The sequence below is a fragment of the Onychostoma macrolepis genome, chromosome 07, assembly GCF_012432095.1.
Source record: "Onychostoma macrolepis isolate SWU-2019 chromosome 07, ASM1243209v1, whole genome shotgun sequence".
NCBI classification, from domain to species: domain Eukaryota; kingdom Metazoa; phylum Chordata; class Actinopteri; order Cypriniformes; family Cyprinidae; genus Onychostoma; species Onychostoma macrolepis.
This window is the reverse complement of record NC_081161.1, coordinates 44,763,501-44,774,781: the sequence shown is the minus strand read 5'-3', so window position 1 is coordinate 44,774,781 and position 11,281 is coordinate 44,763,501. Positions and strand designations below refer to the sequence as shown.

General features: G+C 36.5%; 1 protein-coding gene across 2 annotated transcripts; it reads right to left on the bottom strand.

The window, feature by feature from the left end:
- Window positions 1-1,406: 1,406 nt before the first annotated feature.
- LOC131544585 (SLAM family member 8-like) lies at window positions 1,407-7,740 on the bottom strand. 2 transcript variants are annotated; one of them, XM_058782920.1, is made up of 7 exons: window positions 5,792-7,740; window positions 4,470-4,781; window positions 3,840-4,106; window positions 3,603-3,707; window positions 3,447-3,511; window positions 2,863-2,937; window positions 1,407-2,585 (listed from the first exon to the last, which is right to left on the bottom strand). In XM_058782920.1, the coding sequence occupies exons 1-7, from the start codon at window positions 5,853-5,855 to the stop codon at window positions 2,499-2,501; spliced, it is 975 nt and encodes a 324-aa protein (XP_058638903.1). In that variant the 5' UTR covers window positions 5,856-7,740; the 3' UTR covers window positions 1,407-2,498. The 2 variants fall into 2 exon arrangements, with proteins under 2 accessions (XP_058638903.1, XP_058638902.1); XM_058782919.1 differs by having other exon boundaries at window positions 3,828-4,106; window positions 5,792-7,739.
- Between the last annotated feature and the right edge of the window lie 3,541 nt (window positions 7,741-11,281).

Here is an 11,281-nt window from a genome sequence, read left to right as displayed (position 1 = left end):
GGCAGGTTATGTTCTGAGTTAGAGATCTCAAACTGAAATTGGATCAATCAGATGTGAGCAAACTGACACGTCTGACACAAAAACGTCACTCCCCAGTTTCTCTTGCTCCAAATTAAAGATCACTAGTACTGAAAAACAATTGTCTGGCTTTAATGATAATTACTTAGTTATTTTTATATGATTTATATAATTATATGATTTATATTATTATTAATCCATTACTCAAGCAATACTAGTTTAACAGTTATCATAAATCATTTATTTTAAATGAATGTTAATATATACAGATCGTATGTAATATTAATAAGCTGTAGAATCAATAGATAATGCTTTAAAAATGACTACGTGACCTTACATGTTCGAGTCTCTATCGCTGTATATTTCCAACTATATAAACTAATTTAACAAGTTTTACTTGTGACTGCACTGATAAAGTTTTTTATTTGTCCTCTTTCATGAACAAGTACTTTTTTCATTGTAAGTCCACTTAAATTCATCATCAAAACCTTTAACCTTTAACCAAGGCTCGTGATTGGCTGTTCGCAAGTGATGTCACATTCATGTGCACGTGCTCCACAAACTCAAGATCAAAGCCTGAGTTGACAAAAAAAGTTGATGATCAGCATCATGGTACCAACAAAGCCTGATTGGAGTGGTTTGGTTTTGTCAACTCGAAACTAATCCTGCAACTCTGAATTTGTTCATCTAGCATCATGGTACAGGCCCCTGGCTCTTCCAAGCTTTAGAATGGGAGTAGGCGGGTCCAAACATAGTCAAATAAAGTGTGTGCATCCATAATAAAATGTGCCTCACACGGCTTCGGGGAATACAGGCCTCCTTTAGCGAATCCATGCATTTTTGTAAGACAAATATCCATATTTAAAATGATATAAACACCTTTTTCTCACTTTTGCTGACTGTAATACGTTATGACGGATTTATTTGACTACGTTCGGACTGTAACACCTGCCTACTTCTAATGCTTGGAAGAGCCAGAATCATTTTTAACATAACTCCTATTGGATTCGTTTGAAAGAAGAAAGTCATATACATCTAGGTTGCCTCGAGGGTGAGTAAAACACAGGCTAATTTTCACTTTTGGTTGAACTAACCCTTTAAGGACATAGATGGCGGGTCAAGTGTCAGGCTGATGAGTTGGATGTATTAGTCATCTCGGATGGATGGAAAGGAGTTGTGAAAGTGAAATAATGGTGCTAATGGAAACAGTGGTATTATTTTGAGATATTAAGTGACCAGTCGGTAAATACCTGACAGTGGTGTAAATATAAACAGGGGAAGTGACTTTAATTCTGCGTTGTATCAGCAGGCCAGAGTCTGAGAGCAGCTGACTGACTCAAAGGCTATCTATATACTCTTACACAGACAGAATCACATGACAAACTGAGGTCACAAGAAGGCTTTAACTGGATCAATTACAACATTCAAGCTGTGAACATACTAAACATGTTTAAATACCATAAAAACATGCAGAAACTATACATGTTTATTCTTGTTATGTTACAGATTCACTAGATTTGTAGAACAGACAACTGTAGAGTGTGATGGAATGATGTTATTAAGAAAAACAACAACAACTTCAAAAACTTCACTTAAATACTTTCACACAGGCGTCTTGAGGTTAGATGATTTCAATCATCGCTAAACCGTTTCGGGTTGTTGTGTCTTTAGTCTCAATATTATTGCTTTACTTTTGAATTTAATGCGTATCAATAAGTGAAACTAAGCAATTTTAAGTATTTGTCATGTACAGGAACGTGTAGAAAAATACACTACCATTCAAAAGTTTGGATTCAACAATGATTTTTAAAGAAAAACCGTAAGATACTTTTATTCAGTAGGGATGCATTAAATTTATCAAAAACGGCAGTAAAGACATTTACAATGTTACAGAAGATTCTATTCCAAATAATTGCATTTCTTTTGAACATTCTATTTATCAAATAATCATGAGAAATATAATGTGTCACAGTTTCCAGGAAAATATGAACTGTTTTCAACAATAATTAGAAATGTTTCTTGAGCAGCAAATCAGAATGATTTCTGAAGGATCATGTGACACTGAAGACAGGAGTAATGATGCTGAGAAATCAGCTTTTATCACAGGAGTAAATTACATTTGAGCTTATATTCAAATCAGTTTACTTGAAATTGTAATGATATTTCACCGTTTTTACTGTATTTTTGATCAAATAAATGCAGCCTTTCTGAGCTTAAAATACTTCTTTCAAAAGCTATAGAGAATCTCACTGAGCCCAAACTTTTGAATGGTAGTGTGTGTAATGTAATACTGTGTTGCATTGTGTATTCTGCACACTTTATAAAAAAGTGTTTCAACATGATACATATAATACACTGCACCTTTAATGCAAGAGTTCAAAGGTCAACCGATGCAGCCAATAAAACTTATGGGAGGCTGGTTAACCCGGTCCAGAAACAAGAGGACAAAACGCTACATGAACCGTCTGTCTGTGTCTCACTCACAGGACATCCTGGTAAGGGGAGGAAGTGCTGGGGCTGACTGCAGGGTGACGCTGATAGCTGATTTTGTCATACAGGGTTTGAGGCTGCAGGGGGAGTAAATGTGTGGCGTTACAACAGATTCCAGGGAAAAGCTTCGCAACAAAGCCGTCAACTTCTCCGAACATGCAAAAAAGCTGTTCTCGGTGTCACTGATTCACTGTATGTGTCGTATGCTGACTGTGCCATATTTCCATATTCATTTAGCCTGCTATGCTATGTGCAATAATTATGATTTTGTTGGTAAAAACATGCTATGAGCATAATTTATAAGCAAACAAATGGATGACAACAGTAATGATGTATGCATGCAAGTGCACTCACCAAGCCTTGTGAGGGTTTTATGTCATTCACCGTTTCATAAATGGACATCCCATTTGTAACACTTTCAGAGCGTTTCTGTAATATAGATTAAATCTGGTTAGCTAGAAGTTAATCAGCATTTCTATGCCACAAATGAGAGGTTTATATGCATCTAAAATAAAGTTCGTATGTGTCTAGGAAGTAGAGGCGTGCAATTTCTTGTAAAAAAAAAAAAAAGAAGAAGAGATTATTGGAGTGTGTGTTACAAGAAAATACTGTTGCAGTCTTTCTACCACAAAATGTCATGCCTAATTCAATTATTTATGAAATTAACCATCACCAAGTTTCATCATCAATTTTTGGTAATTATTTTTTACTCAGAAATTGATGCTAAATTTCACAAATTATTACAAAGAATCAGCAAGTAACACTTTGCACATTGCATAAAACGTGACATTTTGAAGTAGAAGGACTGAAATAGTATTTTGTAAAATTTACTCCAATAATCTTTATTTTAATGACAGCTTAAAAAATGGTCTGAAATCTTCTTGTAGAACCACCGGAACCTTAAAAAGCAGATAAATTGCCAGAACTGAGCCTCTCACCTTTGCAGTGGCATCAGTGTTCACGTCTTCATAGACTGTAATACCAGCCTCACTTTCTCCTTGTCCTGAAAGTGTGTGAAAACAGCTGTGAGGTTGTGATTGAAAAGCTGTATAACTCCTGCACTGTTTGTGCACATGCACACTTGTTTAACTCACCTTTATTGTTCCTCCGCCTGCAGCACACGGCGAGAGCACCACCGAATATGACAACAGCGACGATACCGACGCCTACAGCGATCAGCAAATACTTCTGCGGAAAACCTGCATATTTGCACAAAGGTGCAAATTTATTAGTGCTCTTTATAGATTTCAGAGGAGGCTATATGATTTCTTAATCATTAGAGAATTTAAGAAATTCAGTATTTTATTGCAGAACTATACCTGATGACATACTTGGAGTTTTTGATGTCTCTGTGCACACTACAGTCTCAGTAGTATACTTGATGCTGACGGTGTTGTCGGCTGTGCAGTTGAGTGTGGTGTTTTCAGCTGGACGGAGGCTGATATTCAGGTGAGATCCTTGAGTCTGGATCTGATGACCGGTCCAGCTGTACGAGGGATTCTGGTCACCGGACTCCAGACACCAGAGATGAAATGTGCAGATGTTTTGCGATTGCAGCCAGGAAACATTGTACTCAATCTTTACCTCTCTGATGAGATCTGTAGGAGAATAGTATCCGAATTATATTAGCATACTAATTTCTTCATAAAGGAACCATTTATTTTAGTTTAATGACCTTCTTAAATGTGTTGTTTTAGAATTTGCTGTTTGCATCCTAACAGCATTGACAGAATAAATATCAAAATCTGAACATCTGTGATGCGATCTGTAGGAGAATAGTATGCAATCTAAATTATATTAGCATATATTAATTATATTAGCATACATATTTCTTCATAAAGGAACCATTTAATTTTAGTTTATTGACCCTGAACGTATTCAGCATCAGTTCTTAAATGTGTTGTTTTAGAATTGCATTGTAAACAGCATTGACAGAATAAATAACACGTAATTAAACTCACCATGAACACGTAGCTCAATGAATTTTGTTTTGTATTGTGTAGATTTTCCTTCTGCAACAATAGAGAAGCTTCCAGAATCCTGGAGTTTAAGGTCTGCTACTGTAATGCTAATATTGCCTTCATTCATCTTTAACCTTCCGTGAAATAATTCAGGTTCAACTGTTTTGAAATATTTTTTTTGATACTCAGCAAAAATATTCCCATTATATTTCCACTGTACTTCAAGATCATCTTTTGGATAATCAGCAGTTAATTCCAGCGAGTCTCCAACAGCTTTGTGCAGAACCTCTGCATCTGAATCAACACACGACCCTACGATACAGAACAAACAACAAACAATGCTTACATACTGCCACATATTCATGCCATATTTTTCATATTTAACATAAGATAAAAATTATCCATTGACATACTTCATTAAATATCAGTTTGACAACAACATCAACAAAACGCATGAGAAAAAAAGGAACAGAAAGTTGACATAATAAATAAACCATCAGAAGAAGCTCACAGAGTCTGAGTTTATGCTATCAGCACAGACCGGCTCACACTTCTCACTCTGTCTTCATGAAAAATAACATTATTCCCACCAGATCTGGATGCACTTGGTCTTTGGTGTTGTTTATAATGTAAATTTGCAGTGCACAGTGACTCGTAATCTGTGTCTGTATTTGATAACTTCTGCCCACTGTAAGGAAGTGTTTCACAGCAGCACTTCCACCCATCGCACTGCGATTTCTTCATGTGTCTATTTTCATTTTAACATCTCAATTTTATTTTCTCATATGCACTTATTTACTCTGCTTCAACAGTTGCATGTTATTTTGCAAGTATTACACGTTTTTGCCATTTTGGTGAAATAATATTGAACGGCAAGTCAACATTAAACCATATGTTTTTGATTATGGTGAATTCATGTAAATTGGGACACTTTTTGCCACTGAGATGACTAGACAAATGTCCCAATTAACCTGATTTCACAGTGTAATGCTGGTTGCAACAGAAAAAACACTCTATTACAACTAGCCACATTCTCTAAAGATAAGGCTTGAGGTTTCCTGAGTCGAACAGCCTTTTCTCACAGATGAAATACTGATATTAACTTAACATGTAAATATAAAGTAAAAATACAGCTATAAGCATGCATTAATTAAGCAAACTTAGTTAATTTAATTTACTATGCCACATGGAATCAAGAGCAGTTGATATATTAGCATTACATATATGGAAGCATGAGCAGTTTTCCAGATCTACATTCATTCCCCATTCATACAAGCATCTTACAACCTGTCGGTTAAAACCTGCTTTCTCAAGTCTCTCACCTTGGACAAGGAAAACCAGGAGAACTACTAAAATGGAGCAGCAGGACTCTTGAAAGACGTTCATGTCCAGAAGTTTAGACGACAGACTGAGGCATCCGTGACAGCAGATACAGAGAAACAGAAGAGAGAGAAAATAGACTTCCTCACAGCAACGGCTCTGAGTCTCTCAGTCTGTGCATATCTGCAGAAATAACAACACACAAAGAGCTTTGGTGACGAGACCTTTAAGAAGCGCCTTCTGAAAGCTGTGCTTGAGGTTTAGGGGCTTTCTGGGCTCTAAATGTGTTTGCACCTCCCACCACCAGGATCTAGTGCAAGAGCGCAGGCGTTTCATCCACCAACACTGTAGTGTGCGGGAAGCGAAGGTTCAGCATTTACAAGCACAGTACTATAAATGATCAAAAGTAGCTCATCGGGGAGCGAAAGTGAAGTGAAATCCCAGAGGAATAAGGAAGTTTTACTTAGAAAACAGACTCTTTTGTTAAAGTTCCTGACATGTCAGAGTTGAAACAGCAAGCTTCATTTGCTGATGGACCTGTGAAAGAATAATTAGTTTGCATATGGTGACCACAATGTAACCAGACTCATCTAACCACACTTTAACTAGGTGCCAGTGCAAAGCGACTTTCTCATCTCGCATCCAAACGAGAAGGGGTAAAAAGTACATATATTCAATTCACATGTGCAAAGACACACCCTTTGATGATTCTACATCAGATCAGTTTTTTTTAGACTGTGCAGGACATTGCAATGCAACGACACCGAGTCCATCAGAGGAAGTGAAACTCACATAGACAGAGGTTTTAGTTCTAATGGAAAGTGTTAGTCAGGCAGCCAGCGGGAGAGTACGGCCCAGTCAGGAAAACTAGCTGCACACATTAAACAGTGCAAACAGGTTTATTCTAGTAACTGTCCAGCAGGCTTTTTTCATCATAAGTATTATATGTTTTACTAGTATTTCAAATGTAGGGCTTCGCACTTGCAATAATTAACCCTGGGTCATTCTAAACCATTATTCTAAACCTTTATTCACGTTTTGCACCGCTTATAATTTAGAAAAATAAAAAATACATGACATGACGTGGCCAAGTATGGTAACCCATATTCAGATTTTGTCCTCACAGCAGTAGTGAACACAAACACACACACACACACACACGCACACACACGCACGCACGCACTCATGTTTCTGTGAATTGTGGGGACCTTCCATAGACTTCTATTACTTTTATACTGACTAAATGATTTTTTTTTATCCCCTAACCCTAAACCTACCCCTTACAGAAAACCTGTTTGCCTTGTTACACTTTCAGATAAACATCATTTACTAATTATTATTATTGTTGTTGTTGTTGTTGTTATTGAGTTTACAGGGTATGGTGGTTTTGCTGTTGTAAACACTACTGTTGTTGTTGTAGAAAAAAATATTCCTGCCTTATTTAAAATAGAATTCTATTCTAATCCTGTTCTGAATTTATTCATTTGAATGATAATGATTATAAAAACAGGATTGATAAGTATAATTCGGAGGACGAGAAAATCAGTATAAGCCTGTTTTACCAGTGTTGTGATAATTATTTTAAGGTACTCTACGTTTTTTTTAAAGAAATACTGTAATAATAATAGTTAAAAGTATGAATAGTTTTTAGTCAGATAATATAAAAAAGACAAGACACCTCGACGCGCTTTAAATCTTTCACAATTAAACAGCAAGAACGAAAGAGAACAAGCACCTTTGTTTATATTGCTGTGTAGAAGTATGTTAGCTGTATTTTTAATATGAATTTTAATAAAATGTAAATTCGTCCCCAGCACTTTAGTCGAGCTCGAGCAGGTGTTTTCACATAGAGGTTTCTAGATTTAAATTAAGAGAGATGTGACCTGATGTTTTATTCATATCCAAAATGAGGAGATATGAATATCAGTAGAGCTGAACACTCTCGTGCAGTGCATGCTTCATTCACACTCAGAGCCAGAGGGCGCTCTCGCGCAGAAGCTTATGACTTGCAGGAAATCCCTAATATGGACAAATGCAGGCGCTATAGCTGAGCTGAATAAAAAGCAGAAACGCTTTTACTAATGAAACGTGAAGACAATAAACACACCATTGCGAAAATATATGGTATATGTGTGTTTTTCAAGTTATCTCCAGCCAGGTAATAAATAAATAAACTATATGAAAAATGCAGTACTGATTGACATAGTATAGAAACTATAAAATATATTTCCTGAATTATTCTGTGATAAAAATGGGAAAAGGGTGTTTGTAGTAGCCTTTATAAACCAATTATAAAATTGTCCTTAGGAAAACATTGAACAAAAACATTGTAGCCCCTTGCTGCAGCTAACCTTGCTTCCACAGGCTACACACAGCAAACAACAGCTGTGCATGATCTCTTCAGGCAGTTCTCGTAAAATAATAATTCAGTAATATATATATATATATATATACGCTCTAGTAAGTGCGCGTGGCTACGTCACATATGTTCCCGCCCTTACCGTCAGGGCACAAAAACACTAATAAAACTATTGGTCCATGACCAATTCTGGACATCTATTCGACGTCCAAACTAGGTCCTCTGTTTGGACGTCTAACCATGACCCAAATTGGACGTCAGATTGACGTTCGACATTTGACCTTTGAACTGGGTATTTTTTGGATGTCATTTGGACGTCTAGGTGCAGGAAATTTACATGATTGTATGTAATATTTTTTTATTTACAAATATCAACATTGTTGTTATCAACATGATTGATACATATGAATACAGATTTTTTTTTAATAAACAGTCACGATTTATTATGTGTATGCCAAATAGGCCATGTTTTTTTTTTTTTTTTTACATTTTCCTGTTGAATCTAGCTGCTGAGCCAAACAAAACATAGGACTACAGTTATAGAAGTTAAGTAAAAATTATATATAAAATAAGTCTAAATTTGACGTTGAAAAGACGTCCACAAACGACCACATTTGGACTATAAATAGCCCTTACACGGAAGTCCCACGGACGTCAATATATGACGTGCTGTAGACGTCGAAAAAAGACGTCGCCTGGCGTTACAAAACAACCCCTTCAGTGGACCTAAATTGGACGTCCAAAAATAACATGGAAAAGACGTCACTCCGACGTCACATGGCGCAGTGGGTACTGACTCGTTTTTCGTCAGTTTATTTTCACGAAATGGAATGGGTACAAAGGATTGTGGGTGATTGAAGGTCGCGGAGGATACATCCCATGCATCCCATGCATCCTTCAAATTCAGCTGAAAGAAGGACGCGAAACGAAGGCTGTCTTCCGAGGATCCTTCCGACTGAGATGGCCTTCAGCGACGTTTGATGACGTGGCAGCCGAGATATGCAACCTTTGTAGGATCCAGCCTTCCGTTTGAGAAACACCCTCTGATTAGCATGCTCAGGTGTGTTCTTCTTCTTCTGGTGTTTTATGGCGGTTTGGCAAACCCACAAAAAGGTGCATTACCGCCACCTACTGATCTGGAGTGTGGAGTGTACATAGATTTGGAAGAAAGAAATACAAACAAACAAACAAAAAGTAAAAAAACAAACAAAAAAAACAGTATTTAAATAATATTTCATGTACTCTTAATTGCCTTGGCCGTTTCCTAATAATACTTTTAAAGAAATATTATCAACTTCCAACCATCCTAATTCTTGTTTTAATTGAAATCTCTCCCTTTCATATGCAGAACACTGAAAAAGAATATGCATCACTGTTTCTAATTCTCCACATTTGTCACACTTTCCCGATTCATGTTTACCTATTTTATAAAGACTATAGTTTAATGCTGTATGTCCAATTCTTAGTCTCGAAATAATGACCTCTTTCCATATCTTTTCCTCTCATTTCCAACATACTCCTGAATCTGAAAAAGATGTCTTCCTTTAGACCCACTATTCCATAACCTTTGCCATTTCTTACTTACTTCAATTGAAATCACTCTCTTGAATTCAGCTTTACTTAAAGCTAACTTGATTTCTATTTGTGGATGATTGAATGCTTTCTTAGCCAGCAAGTCTACTTCCTCATTTCCATCCACACCCACATGTGCAGGTACCCAGAGGAAACTTACCTCTATCCTTAACTGTCTTATTCTAAACAAACTTTGTAAAACTTCAGATATTAAATCTTGCCTAGCTTCAGATTTACCACTTAGTAAACTAGTGAGCGCAGCCATTGAGTCACTACATATCACAGTTCATATCAGAACTTCTTCAATCCACCGTAGAGCTATTATGATAGCTAGTAATTCAGTAGTAAAAACTGACACATGATCTGATAATCTTTTTGCAATTTTTATTTTAAAAGTAGGAATATATACTGCTGCTGCTGTTCTTCCAGACTCTGGTTCTGTAAATACCTGTAACACAGAATAATACTCCTGCATTAAATATTGTTGAACTACTAATTCAGTTGACATGTTCATCTCTGGTTTTCTTATTATTTCATGAATTTGTAAGTCTATTATCGGCATAGGGAACAACCAAGGGGGAATTGCTGGTATAGCAACAGAAGGAGCAATTGCATGGTCTTTCAACTCCAAGCTGTTTGCCTCCTTCCTTACTACCCAACCAAAGCTTACCATTTCTTTGTATTCATATTCCCAACAATCTTTCAAAAGAAGTCTGACTGGATGGTTTTCCAGATGTCCCTTTACACCAGACCAATACCTTAATCGCAATTGAAACCTACGCTGTTCTAGAGGAAATTCTCCCATTTCAACTTGTAATGAAGCCACCGGAGAAGATCTAAATGCACCACAGCAGATGTGCAAAGCTTGATTTTGTATTACCTCTATCTTTTTAAGTAAAGTTTTGTTCGCAGAACTGTATACTACACTACCATGATCTATGTTTGACCTAATCACAGCACAATAAATTATTTTCAATGACTGACATCTTGCCCCCCACTCGGCTCCTGACAAGCACCTTAATACATTTATTCCTTTTTTGCATTTTTCTATCAATTTCTGAATATGTATTCTAAAATTTAATTTAGAGTCCATCCACATACCCAAAAATCGTACAACATTAACTTGTTCCAGCTGATAACCATACATTTTGACATTCAAGCTTTGATTATTTTTCTTTTTCGAAAAACATATTACTTGTGTTTTTTAGCCACAGAAAACCGAAAACCCCAATTATTCGCCCAATTTTCCACCTCATTTACTGCTTTTTGCATTTTTGTTCTACAAATAAAACATTACGTCCCCTTTTCCAAAGAGCTCCATCATCCGCATACAATGATCTTCCTATTCCACTATCAACGTTATGAAAGATGTCATTAATCATTAAATTAAGAAGAATAGGACTGCTCACACTTCCTCGGGGAGTTCCATTCTCAATTTGGAGAATCTGAGAAAAAGCAGTCCCTACTCTTACTTGAATCGTTCTTCCAAACAAAAAACTCAAAATCCAGTTATACATTTTTCCATCGATTCTCAAGCTTTCCAATTTCATTAAAAGCCCCT

Coding starts and splice junctions, on each gene's coding strand:
- LOC131544585 (XM_058782919.1), bottom strand. CDS start 5,855: ATGAACGTCTTTCAAGAGTCCTGCTGCTCCATTTTAGTAGTTCTCCTG. Junction 4,782..5,791: donor CCTGGTTTTCCTTGTCCAAG/GTGAGAGACTTG, acceptor TCTGTATCGTAG/GGTCGTGTGTTGATTCAGAT. Junction 2,586..2,862: donor TAAAACCCTCACAAGGCTTG/GTGAGTGCACTT, acceptor CTCCCCCTGCAG/CCTCAAACCCTGTATGACAA.